The sequence below is a fragment of the Oculina patagonica genome, chromosome 5 (assembly GCF_052425735.1).
Source record: "Oculina patagonica isolate OP01 chromosome 5, crgOcupat, whole genome shotgun sequence".
In the NCBI taxonomy this organism is placed as follows: Eukaryota; Metazoa; Cnidaria; class Anthozoa; order Scleractinia; family Oculinidae; genus Oculina; species Oculina patagonica.
This window is the reverse complement of record NC_135762.1, coordinates 10,550,472-10,563,694: the sequence shown is the minus strand read 5'-3', so window position 1 is coordinate 10,563,694 and position 13,223 is coordinate 10,550,472. Positions and strand designations below refer to the sequence as shown.

At 38.0% G+C, this 13,223-nt stretch overlaps 1 protein-coding gene across 3 annotated transcripts; it reads right to left on the bottom strand.

The window, feature by feature from the left end:
- Positions 1 to 5,524: 5,524 nt before the first annotated feature.
- On the bottom strand, positions 5,525 to 12,758 carry LOC144654218 (neuromedin-K receptor-like). 3 transcript variants are annotated; one of them, XM_078514305.1, is made up of 2 exons: positions 12,724 to 12,758; positions 5,525 to 7,643 (listed from the first exon to the last, which is right to left on the bottom strand). In XM_078514305.1, exon 2 carries the CDS (start codon positions 7,547 to 7,549, stop codon positions 6,437 to 6,439), a length of 1,113 nt encoding a protein of 370 aa, XP_078370431.1. In that variant the 5' UTR covers positions 7,550 to 7,643; positions 12,724 to 12,758; the 3' UTR covers positions 5,525 to 6,436. The 3 variants fall into 3 exon arrangements, with proteins under 3 accessions (XP_078370431.1, XP_078370430.1, XP_078370432.1); XM_078514304.1 differs by lacking the exon at positions 12,724 to 12,758 and adding an exon at positions 9,643 to 9,838; XM_078514306.1 differs by lacking the exon at positions 12,724 to 12,758 and adding an exon at positions 8,206 to 8,378.
- Between the last annotated feature and the right edge of the window lie 465 nt (positions 12,759 to 13,223).

Below are 13,223 nucleotides of genomic sequence, written 5' to 3'. Positions count from 1 at the left end.
TGCCACAACAATAGGATTACAGCAAAATGAATTACCGCAGACGGGCACGCAACCCCACAAAAACTACTTATAGGGAAAATGGGAGCTATTGAAGTGAAGAGCTTAGAATATATATGCGATATCCCTATTGAAGGTATATGAAAAGGCTACCTTTCGGGTCAAAAAAGGGTATGTAAAGAGCCGAAGGGCTTGGGCCTTGGGGCGCACCCCTTTCCACGAACCACTCTATTCTAAGCCCAACGTGCTAACCATTAGGCATTTAGAGCATGTTAAACAAAGAATTGAAAGTATGGTAAACTAGGCATGGTGTTGAAGAGAAAATAATTTTGCTTTCATATATGATGAGCTTTTGATTCACAGGTGACGCCCTATGAAGTTGTGACGTCATAAATTTGCATGTTTGGTAACAATGAACCTATAAAATAAGAATTGTTTATTTGTAGTGTAATAGTCAAAAGTACGAGCTAGGAGTAACACCAAACTGTAACAACCTGATCGAAAAAGGTTGAGTTAAATACATTAAAATAAATTTGAATTTGTCAGTTTTTATACCCTTAAAGGGGAAGCTCATTCCAAAACGGCACTATTTTTTCTTCACGCCAACGAAATCAAAAAGATAATACAAAGATATGTTACTCACCCAAAATGTCAGCTTCCGATGAGTATTCAAGCCCTATGAAATCCTTGTCCGAAGTAGTCCAAAAATTGAGAACCGGCCGCCGCCATCTTGGACACCTGGCGTTGTATGCGTGACGTCAAAGAGCACAACTTTTACTATCTCGTGGCACTTAGTTTGTGCAAAATGATGCTGCAAAACAGGCATTTCGAAAAACAAGCCAATACAAAATTAGCAAAGGGTGTTAAGTATTTAAACAATGTTTAAAGTTCCTGCCAAACTTCAGATTGAGCTCTTTGACGTCACACGTACATTGCTAGGGTGACAAGTTACTCCAAGATGGCGGCGGCTGGTTCACGAGTTTCGGACTATCAGACAAGGATTTCCTAGGGTTTACAGCAAGGCGCCCAAAAGTGTGACCACTTTTAATTTATTCACATTCTTTCGTGCAGATTTAATCCAATCAAAAGCCGTGGATAGCTTGCAGTTGACTTCTGATTGGATTAAATCTGCACGAAAGAATGTGAATAAATTAAAAGTGGTCACACTTTTGGGCGCCTTGCTGTAAATACTCTTTGAAAGCTAAAATTTGGTGCCTAACATATCTTGGATTTCCTTTTCGTTGGTATGAAGAAACAAAGTGCCATTTTGAAATGAACTTCTTCTTTAATTATTCAATTTCAACATATGCAAGATTATAAAGTTGCTTCAAAGCCAGTAACCTCAGTTTAGATATATGGTATCTTGCATTTTAAAACTATTCAGGAAACGGCCATTTTTTTTGCAATCCTAAAGGCCACCTGATCAACTTGTAAAGCGTTTTTTTTTTTTTTTTTTCATATAGCACGTATGTAAAATCATCGATCGTCGACGAACGATAATAGAGGCAAAAATTATCAAAAATTAATTAATCGGCCGTTTTTCTTTTCTCCGCTTTCTGTGTGCGTACGTGCGGTATGACACTGCAAAATTCACCCTGATCGTTAAAGGAGGTTCAATATAGCAGTAAGTATTTACTGTGAAATTTAAATTAAGCTGTATGCGAAAACAAGTTGTAAAATCATCGGAACCATTGAAACCATGGTAAAGTAGTTGTGTAATAGATTCTATACAAAACTAGTTGTAATCCCTCTCAATCTGTATTCCACAGTATTTATCCTTATCTGTGCAAAGTTTGACTTCTTCTTCTTATAATTATTATACGTCAGTTCCTTGAATTTCAAGGAGTATAACTAAAGTACGTGATGTAGCATCGATAGAATAATTCCGCGTTTCTTACCGATTAAATAATTCTACGTTTATCTTAAAACTTCCTGCCTTTTGCAGGAAGCATTGGTGCAAAAAATATTTAGCCTTTTTATAATTTTACTGAAAGTTCCGCCATTCACGAAATATTTTCTCTACAAAAATGTTCATAAGCTTTTACGGCAAATAAATCTGGATTTTCCTGCACCAGGCATCTGCATCTAAACTAAAGAAATTTCTTGTCAAATAAAAGGTGCAGTGGTACGTGAATTCGACTGAAAATCCAATAAAGGTGTTGGTATTCAGTTGGAAATTCACTAATAGTGGCCTGGCCAAGCTTAAAAGTACTGTACTAGTCATGAAAATTGTTAAAAAGTGATGTGGCTATGTTTGGGTATAGGAAGAAGATGACCTAAAACTTGAAAACAGTGTTACTTGGAAGAAAATCACATGAAATCATTTATTCACATCTTAGAGAATGAATTTATGCCTTTCTTTTATTTGTAAAAGTTATTTTGTTGATCAGTGAGTGTACCCTCACAGTTCTTGTATAGTTTAGAAAAAAACTTTGAAAAAGAACAAGGACCATATACATCGAGCCTGAAGTCATAACTTTCATTTCATGTGGAAGTTGATGACCACTAATGGGAAGAAAATGCCCGGATGGGACTTCCGTATGAAAAGGGCGGGGATTCTTGTTTGAAAATTTGAATTTAACGACTTAGAGCGGTTTTCACTTGAGTGTCGAAAGTAAATTGCGTTTGCTTTGGTTTTGAATTACTACGCTCAGTGATTGGCTTAAAAATCTCGCGCCACTTTCTCAGCCAATCAGGAGTAAAACCAAAACCAATCGTGACTAGCTCGCGCACGTTTTCCCGCGCTTCGTGCCGGCCACATGTATTTGCTTCGAGTTTTGATTGGTTCACTGGATTGTCTGTGTCCTTTGTGATTGGCCAGAGTACAGTTGAATCCCGATAACTCGAACCCTCAATAACTCGAACATCCCGCTAACTCGAACCTTTTTCGATTCCCCTTCAGGTCATTTTCTTACTAAGTTTACCCTCGATAACTCGAACTCCCGATAATTCGAACCTTTTTTTATTTCCCTTGAAGGTTCAAGTTATCGGGATTCAACTGTAATTACTTTGGTTTTGGTTTTACGACACTCAATTGAAAACTGCTCTAAAAGACCAATCTGGGCATGACTCAAGCTTTTTTTGCCCCCTAAAAAATACCATTTTTTATACCTGATCGGTCTAGACCACCAACACAGTATGACGACGTTTTTTCTACACGTGTAACCCAACACGAGACCTTGACGGCTAAAAATATTGGCGTTCTGTCCTGAACACCATTCGTGAAACCAAATCCATAATAAACATCCCCTAAGCGAGAAGAGGAGTGGCTAGCATCCCAGTCCCTTTCACATGGGATTAGGGCTTTCCTCCATAAGTTGCTCGGCAACTTTTTGGCAACTTTTCGTATTTCGAGCAACTTTTTCCCCTTCGAGCAACTTTTTTCCTCTCGAGCAACTTGCTGCATTTTGAGAAAATTTCCAGACCGAAGTTTACCGAAGATTATCCGAGTGTTGTTCAAAGGCAAAACGAACGTTTTCGAAGATCCACGAAGTTTGCCGAAAATTTTCGAGGAACATCTGAAGACGTTTCAACTTTCGGCTCATTCTGCATTGAAACATTACAAAACTCGTCAGCAAACATGACGTCATAGATATATTCACGATTTTTCTCAGTTAAAGAAATCATTGCTTTTTAACAAATGCTCCCCTTAATATGTTATTTAGATACTTCTTTTGCTGTAAAATTGCATAAAACAGTTAGAAATCTTACTCTCAAAGGGAAATTAGCATATATTTAAAAAATGCTCTTGATTAGAAACAGCGTTTTGGATTTTTTGGAGCAACTTTCGAGCAACTTTTATTGTCAGAAGCAACTTTTTTGGATTTTTGGAGCAACTTTTGAGCAACTTTTTGAGAAATTACGGGCAACTTTTTAGGAAATCTCGAGCAACTTGTGGAAAGCCCTACATGGGATGCCCCCCAGGGAGTATTAAAATGGGTGGATCCCTGTGCGGTTTAAAACCAAGATCATTCCTTAAGACTCTTGTCCCTTTTGCTTGAGAAAATGAAATGTATGCAGCTGAAAAAGTAGCCGAGCGTAACTGGCAACCACTATATTTGATTGACAGGTGACCCTCTATGGAGTCGTGACGTCATAAATTTGCATTTTTGACATAGAAATTTAAATTCACTATATTCTGACTATATTTTCTCTCTAGCTGGCGCCTTCTGTCTCGCTGTTTTCCTCTCTTCATTATTATTATTATTGAACATCACGACGGATAGGAAATAGTAGTACTTATAGTTTGCTCATTACAGTTGGTAAGCCAGCGGAGAATCTTTCATAAGAATTCTGAGTGATTTTCCATACTGCTCGAAATTGCTCTGATGTTGAACTGAAAAAATATTATCTCTGGGCATGAGTGAACATCGCAGAATGGATTGCTTGATAAGCACGCAAAACGCACGTGACGTGCGTGGGGAGGTGGGGAGTGGCAGGGTGGTCTTGGGTTTAGAGCGTGTAACGTGCATATGGAACAAAACAAGTCGAATTATGTTGTTAGTTTGCATCTCATTAAATTTTTCTTGACGTTAACTACTCATTTGTAGAGTAGAACTACGCACTCCCCTAACAACGACGTCGTTTTAAGGCCTTTTTTTGTTACCCTTCCCCCCGGAAAATTGTTCAGTTGAAGAAAGGAAATGACGCAGGCTAGGCATCGAGTCTCCTCTTTTTTACGTTTATATTACGTACTCCTTTAAATATTCCTTCTCAAAGTGTTTTTAGATTTATTTAATATGTCTCTAACAATGTAAAGGTTTATTTACATACGAATTGCGTCTACTTCACAATTAGATGAACGAAATTCGCTTTTTCTGAGTCTTCAATAATACTGCAATATATGGCTTCTTTAACACGTTTATATTTCTCTTTTCTCATCTTAGTCACTCGTTTTAAGAAGGTATGTTTCGTTTAACAGAGTACTGACTATTGAGGCTTCTGTCAATGCAGCTGTAATGTATCAAAGCATGCGAAAACGTACGGCTTCATGCCAAACTGGGTAAATGGTATAATTATCAATCTATACAACGATTTTGTATATTGTTTTTTTGTAAAGAGAACGCGAGAAACTGAGAACGAGACTCGCTCCCAAAGACAGACCTCGTTTCCATGCATCAATAAGGCTCTAAGTAATGGTTTCTGAATAAACGCCTGCGGAGTAGAAAGCTGTCGGAGATTACTTTGTTGTGCTGTTTTTCCAATATTTTACAAAATCTTGAGAGTACAAGAGTAAGATACCAAAAACTATACTCGCTATCGATAGAACAGTAAAAATATTTTTTAACAAAGCTTTTGAGGAGCGGCACAATATTAAAAGGCCTATATTTTTAAATTAATAAAAAGCGAACGTAGAAAGCATAATTTATTCTAAAAAACTGTATGTATTGAAAGCTAATATACACAGAAAGTAACATGAATGCATAATATAGACTCAAGAAAAAGTAATTCTCTTACCAAGAGACAATACCAGTTGTGGGGGGGGGGGGGGGGGGGGGGGCGATAACTGCCATAAAATTGTTTACGCGAGGCAATTTTCTTTGCCATTTACAAGGCAACAAAAGGATACATCCTGTTGCCTAAACATTTCACGTGTGACACCCCATTTTTGCAACCTGTAATGCAAGAAAATGTTGTGTTGCAATTTTCAAGAAATGTAGAGCGGTCCTCCATTTTTCGCAACGGTGCGAGACATGTTGCCGCGTGTGACAAAACTTGCAACGCAATTTTGTTAAAATGAGCCAATCAGCGCGTGTTTTTTGCTTGCGGGAATTTTTGCGAACAAAAACTGCGAACGTGTCACACCCCCTCTGAAACTTGCAATAGTTTTCACTAATCGTCGTTGCGTTGCAAGTTGCAAGGAAAATCCCCTCGTGTAACATGCTTTAATAGGTGCTAAGAAACACACATAGGGAGTGACTATTCCGCACTCAGTCCATGCCGTGAGACTTCCTTTTTTCATACACGAGACATAAATCATACTTAACTTGTTATTTTTTTTTAAGTTTAAAAAAGTTGCGACCAAGAAGATTTCCCTGACCCGGGTCGACGGCATGCCCAGCGGTAATGATATCCACTAAGCCACCGACGGCCAGCTGCCAGAATCCAGATGTTTTTAGATAGAAATCCTAACCCTAGGCTAACCGGAGTGCTATTTAGGCTAACTGGAACGCTTGTTAGGCTAACCTAACGCTATATGGCTAACCAAAGTGCTATTCAGGCTACCCGGAGCGCTAATTAGGCTAACCGCAGTACTGTTTAGTATTTCCTGCATGAACTGAGTGTTGTGTGGTATAATTATGTCATGAGGTGTCTCGCTATTGTCTCACGACATCAACTGAGTGCTAAAGCTCCTGACATAACCTAACGACTTCTGACTGTCGTGAAACGTTCGCAGTACTTGCCGTAAGTGCTCGGGCCATGTTTCGATTGGAAAATACTAATCGGCCTCTCCAAGTCCTTTTACGGAGATTTGCCGAATGGAAATAGTTTTCTTTCCGAGATTTGTCGACATAGCAACGTTATCTTCTTCAACGTGAGACGATGCAACCCGCCTAGTTGTGTACGATAAACGGCATTTGAAGTAGTGGCAAAGCTGCAGAATCAAGTTCTTCAACGCTTGACGATAATTTGTACTGAACAGGAAGAGAATGAAAGGATTAATCGCGGTGCTGAAAGATGGAAAAAGGTAGAAAAATAGAGCTACCATTACCAGGCATTTATCTTTAACAAAGAACTCTGGATGGAACATTTTCAGAGAAAGATAAATGCATAGTGGAGTCCAGCAGATAAAAAAGGCGGCAACGATAGATATCAAGATTTTCGTGATCTTCTGGTTCTGTTTTTGTCTCTTGTTGGCAAGTTCTTCCTGCGTTTTGTCTGCAGTATTTGGCCGATTTCTGACAGTTTTCACAATGCGAGTGTAAAGGATGCTCATTGCAATAAGTGGAGCGCAGTAGACTAATACAAACCCTATGACGTTGAAGATACCGTGTGTCAATTTATCCCATACAATTCTGCAGAAAGTCAGATCATCCACTTTGACAACTTTTGTGAAAAGAAAATACGGAAAACCACCAGCAACTGGTATAACCCATGTAAGCACCAACAGAGTGAGGCGAATTCTTCCTCGGCCCAGTAGCATTGTCTTCAAAGGGTACACAATGGCGACGTATCTGTCCACGGCAATCAGGACCAGACTCAAGACGGAAACAACTTGTGATATTCCTCTAAAGTACATTCCTAGTTTGCATACAACTGAAGCCACGGGCTCGGTGATGAATACTTTACTTGTCAGCATTCCTTCAGTTGCATAAAGCGGCCAGTTAAAACAGGCGCAAAGGAGATCAGATACCGCCATGTTGACAATGTAGTAGTTGGTGCTCGTTCTTAGGCTTTGGGTTTTTACAAAGGATACTATCACAAGCAAGTTGCCAATAAATGCTGCTAGGCTCACTGTAGATAGAAGCACTGTAAACAGCGTGGAAACCACGTCAGAACAAGACGATTCATGATTGTAGATTCTCGGTGGTTGCACAGTAGAATTGTTCATATTTTCAGCTCTTGAAGTTATATTGTTACTTCGTTGTTCTTTAGTATAGTAGCAAAGGTCCAAGTTCAGCTGCAAACCTGACAATTGAAAAGCCCTTTGTTGCAGGATAGAAGCCGGAAAAGATAATGTTAGTTGCAGTGGCAACGTAAAAATAGCCTTAAAATATACCCAATTTACAACAACTTGATATAGTCTGCGTTCAGCTGTCTCCTGTTTCCTTACACGTAAGGAAGTAGAAAAACGGCTGCACGGAGGCTAACAACTTAATTATAAAAACAACTCGGCGAAAGTTTTTGTTTTTTTGATATGTTTTTGTCTAATCGGCAAACGAAACGTTATTACAATTTAAAAAAAAAACAACACCTATATATCGGTAAAGTTCAGAGCCACCTTAAATTTGTGTAACTTAGCACATCTCTGAACCCTGCTAACATATTTTTCCAAAATTTGTAGCATTTCTTATGGTGGCTAACCTTAGACAAATATATATTAAAAACAAAAATTTCCACCGTGTAGTTTAATGTTATTAGCGAATCACGAGCCTATGTTTCTTTAAATCACGAGTCACGTGTAGTTTTAGACCATTTCTCGAATCAGGTTTTTAGTGTACATTACTGAAAAAAATGAACTTTAACCTTAATTTGCGTGGCATTTACCTTTCAATAGCCTAGTAGCTAGACTTGATCTCTTAGGCGAGTTTACAGTGTGAGTAAAGTCCTAAAATGCATAAGCCGAAAACTTCCTGATTCCTGAACACAAAATCAGTCTTTGGTTTCGCGATTCCTGTCGTTCGTTAATTTTGTTTCACTGCCGTAAATGGTTTATAGTACGTTATTTATCTTCGTTCCAACGGTCATCCGGAATCACAAATCACGGTCAACAAAATAAGCAGATCACGCGCTTACCAAGATTCACAAGTTCACAATGTGAAAATTATTCCGGTGTATTCTGAGCCCTAGAGCAGAATGGTTGGAATAAATTATGGGTCAGCTCCGAAATAAGAAAAGCGACTCAATCAAACGGACATTTGAGTTATTCCAATTTATTCCGAAATGGGTTTTAATCGAACGCACCCTTGTGTCGCTGTTACAATGATCCCGCATTTTTTTGATTTTCTGAAAAGGAAACCACCTCGTACGTTATCCGGGTACTCACGGCCGCGAAAAGCACGCTTTTAACTACTTCCTTTTAATAGATAAACAGTTGCGTGATCACGATGAAGCGGTTTCCCTATATCCTTGAGGTGACATCACGAAAACACAAGGACCTCAGTAACGAGGAAAAATGCTGTAACAATTTTGTAATCTACGAAAGGCACACAAAATAAAAGATTGATGCCCTAAAAGATCATTTCTTGTGTTAGATTTGTCTTTTTCGTCCCTAATCTGCTAAGTACCGCTTGGAATTGTTGCATGACAAGCGAAGCCAGCCAAGAATTGTTAACAATATGATCAAATATCGACTTGCTATATTGCTGTTATATTGTAGTGTTCGCATTCCAACTAATTTCCTTCGTTTAAAACTCTACGGGAGCTCCATGGTAATGTATATTTTAAATTATAAATTATTAACAAGCAAAGCTATCTCGAGCCCCCATCCCCACATAATGCTTGATATTTAATAGTAGCTTAAGTTTTTAGGCGGAAATTGTAGCGAAATATAATGGGGTGGAACTTTAGCCGTAACTTTTAAAACTAATCTAACTATCTAAAGGCTATCTATCTAATCCTTAATTCAACAACAAACTGGTATAAACATTGCAATGTTGCATTTGGTGCCTTTATTAAGTATACCATTTCTAACTTCAGCTTAAGCAAAACTTTAACAACCCCAAACTTTGCTAACTACCCTGATACTAAGGAATTACATAAATGTTTTCAAAATCTTGCACTAAGTAACTTTGTTTCATCATATCGACTTCATCATTTACAATTTTCTCTGCGAGCGCCAAATAGACAAACAACCAACACAATGCTTCTCTGCTCAGCGGATTCAAACAAGTCGTTCTCGAGTTCTGCGACTGAAACTATTTTGCGTAAAAAACGAAGTTTTCGATTGTGGTAAAGTGAATAAGCTTTTTAGCGGATTCTTACCTTCTGAAACTCTCGTATATAAATGTTGCAAGCGTACTTCGAAGAGTTTGTCGATCCAAGACTCGAGTTTATCCACTTTGAAACTGAATGAGTGAATTCAATAATTTAACAAAACGCTGCATGTGTGTCACCCCCCAATGCGTGCGGCAGGAATAAAATAATTACTGTGACGCTAAAAAGGTGAGGCTGGAATCAGGGAAGTTTAGGATACAAAGACGTCCTTTATGACGCATTGTTATTTTTTTAGTATTCACGATATTGTTTTTTATTTCAACTGACGCGTTCAATGAGCCAAAACACTGCTCGCAATGGGGTACCTGTACATGCAAACAATAAATTTCCCATGCAATAACAAAGCGTATTTGAGTCCCTCGAGCAATTTAAAATATAAACATTTGGCAAAGTATTGTTTCAGTCCTGTTGCCATAAAGCGTACGAGATCGAATTAAAAAACATTAAACAGTTAAAATCCCACAATATCAATAATTTCCGAAAGGTTTCTATGACAACGACACGCAAGGCAGCATTACTTAATTGTCCAACAGGGAAAATGGGAACCGCAGAAAAAAAACATATTTTCCTTTGTTATCAGAGGACGATTGTAATTAACAATTAGACCACGAGCTGAATAAACTCAAGCTCGCAGTCTTATTGCTTGAGTAGACATTCTAAAGGTTTGCAAAGCAAAGTAAATTTTATTTTTAGGCCAAAAATCAAGAGTAACTTAAAGGGACTGTGTCACCGTTGTTTGAAGTTTATTTTATTTAGTTTTGCCAAATTCTCGCTATGAATCTTAATGTTTGCAAAGGAATTACTTCTATGTATCTAAATGACAAAACCATAGCTTCATTGTATCCAAATTTGTCTCCCGGGCGATAAAATTTAAAGTTACAAGCAAACGAGATTAACTTTGAAAACTGTTCCGCCGGATCATTTTTCAAAAACCCATATCGCAATCCGTTTCAATCTTCGTCATTTCTGGCCATCCGTACCTTCTTTTGTATTTACTGTGCTATCGAAATGTCCCTTCACTGTTTTAGGAGGTTATTTTTATATTTTACTAAACTTGAAGGTCATTTTCCCATGCCTTAATTTGGCTAAAATTCGTGACACAGCCCCTTTAATTTTCTCTGTATAGGCAACGTGCACGCGATCAACGAATAGACAACAATAAGAGAACCAATTATATTGGCGGATTTTCAATACAAAACGCAGATTGTTTACAAACGTTAAAGCTCGAGATCTAGAATGGCTGATTTTAAGCGAACAGTTTTAATTTCAGTGTAAACGCATCAAAACTGACCTTGGAAAGGTGTCTATAAAGATTTCACACAGGAAAAGGCCAAAGATGGTCGACGATTGGGCCCACCATTCTATACATTTATTCTATGCATGGACGATCGTATGCTCGTTTCCATTCCTTTGCGCTTATTAAAAGGGAATCATAGCCATTTCGAAAGATGGCGAGTTACCCCGTTTTGAAAGCAGCAAAATGCATTTCGTCTTGCTTGTATTGGATTTCTGGTAAGGGTTAAACATTTTGCTGAATGCAGCAACGGTTTAGCGTCACAGCGTTTACTTTCAATATGAAAAGCCTGAAGTAAAAGTCCGGATAAAAAATGGGTCATTGGATGATCTAAAACTAGTGGTCTTTCGAGAGCAACATAAATAAAGTACATGTATCAAAAATGGCATTTATCCCCCTTGTTTAGGCTATCCCCCTTTTTGTCAAACGGGGTCTGCCACGTGAGACTTGGAGGAGGACTGTCGAAAGGGAGCTGAAATAGAACGGTTTAAGAACATGGACAGCAGGCTGCATCGGCTGCGGAAGACAGGACAGCCTGGAGGCAGAGAGCCTACAGCCTAATTCTCCACCCGGAGAATGGTTAAATGAAGCACGATGATCCCCTATTTTTATTTACAGGTTCGGCTATTCAGACTTAATTTTAGTCGCCAACAAAACTTGATAAACTTGTATTACAACTGCCTGTACTTTTTTGTCGGTTGTGGATTTGTTCTAAAAAAAAGGTAGTTTTAAAAACAATGAAAAAGATATATAACATTATGATAAAATCGTTTGTAGCTTTTTGTGAGTTTTACCTGTTAAATTATGGACGAAAATTTGTTCATCCATGCCTACGTGACCTCTGTCAATTTTATTGCTTATGCAAAGAACACAGCCTTTAGTATTTGATTAAGAAACAATATGTGTCGATATAATGAATGTCAATGAATTTGTACAACACTCAGTTCCTTGTTATTGAGTAGAACACTTCCTGTATTCATTCTAATTCTGGCGGCAACATGTTTGAATCAATTCAAAGCTGTTCAGTCAACAACAAAAATCAATTATTTGCGATTGAAGCAAAACGAATGATGCTATGAAGGAACAGCTAAACTAACTCCGCTATGATTGAAATTTGCCGATCTTTATTTTCCCGACTGGGATAGCATAAAATTCAAGCGTTTTAAAAAAAAACTATTGAAGTCCCTAGCTCGAAATATTTTAAAATCGTTTTTTTCTGTTGGAAATATATCGTTTTTAATTTCACTGAATCCCTCTGTCTACCTGCCGGTTTATGTATTAATATGGTAAACGGGAAATAACATGTCGATCCGCGTTGTTTGGAATTGAAAGGCTTAGCAAATGATAACAGAAAGGAAATGTTGTTTGTAAGTTTATAACGAATTGATGTCGACAAAAGAACATGCTGCTTGGATTATCTTGCAAATGTTACAATTTGGAAAAACCGTGGAAAAAATTTCTGATCTTATGGATATCGTCACCATTTCTCTTTTCATCTCCATTTTTGCGCAAAGAAAGGGCTTCGGCATATCATTTTCAACTTGAATGAAAGTTTCTTTGAGACAGATCTTTGTGCGTCTCGTAGCGAAAGTGGGTGTCTCTAGCGGGATGTACTATGCGATCCAACAGGGTTTACTTTGCGACTTTTAGTTCAGATTTACAGCAATACTGACAATGGAAGACCAAGTCAGTCGTGCAGAAAAAAAGCTTGATTGAGCGTAACTTTTACTAAATATACATCTACAGTTTAAAATACTAGACTACACAAAACTTACCTTGAATCTTCTTGTCAGCTATGGGATGGCTAGTGTTGGTGGTTAAGAAGAAAAAACAATTTTCCCGTTTCTTAAATAGGAATGGGTCGTGCGTAGTTTAGCTTAGCTTAAATAAATATTTAATTTGTCCGCCAATGAGGAAAGTCATGCTAAATTAATTAGTTTTTCATTTGAATTCGTTCATATGGTCACGTTTCCAGTTGTAAAAGGGAAGTGTTGACAATATCCAGCTGAAGGTCAATATCTAATCATCACCTAATCAAGGTGTTATGTCATTTCAGGGGTAATTTGTCGTGTGTTAATTTTCGACAAGGAAGTAAGGGTACTAATTAAATTTTAATTCCTTTTTTGGTTATGTTTCGTCCGTATTTAACTACAGTATATAGAAACGTTCGACCTTAGTCTTCTCTCGATCGATCGATCGATCGATCGATCGATCGATCGATGACAAATACCCCGAGTGAGGACAATCGTTAGCAAAATCCTCGTTGTACTGGTAG

What these genes read in the sequence shown, in the direction of transcription:
- LOC144654218 (XM_078514305.1), bottom strand. Translation starts at nt 7,549, where the DNA reads ATGAACAATTCTACTGTGCAACCACCGAGAATCTACAATCATGAATCG.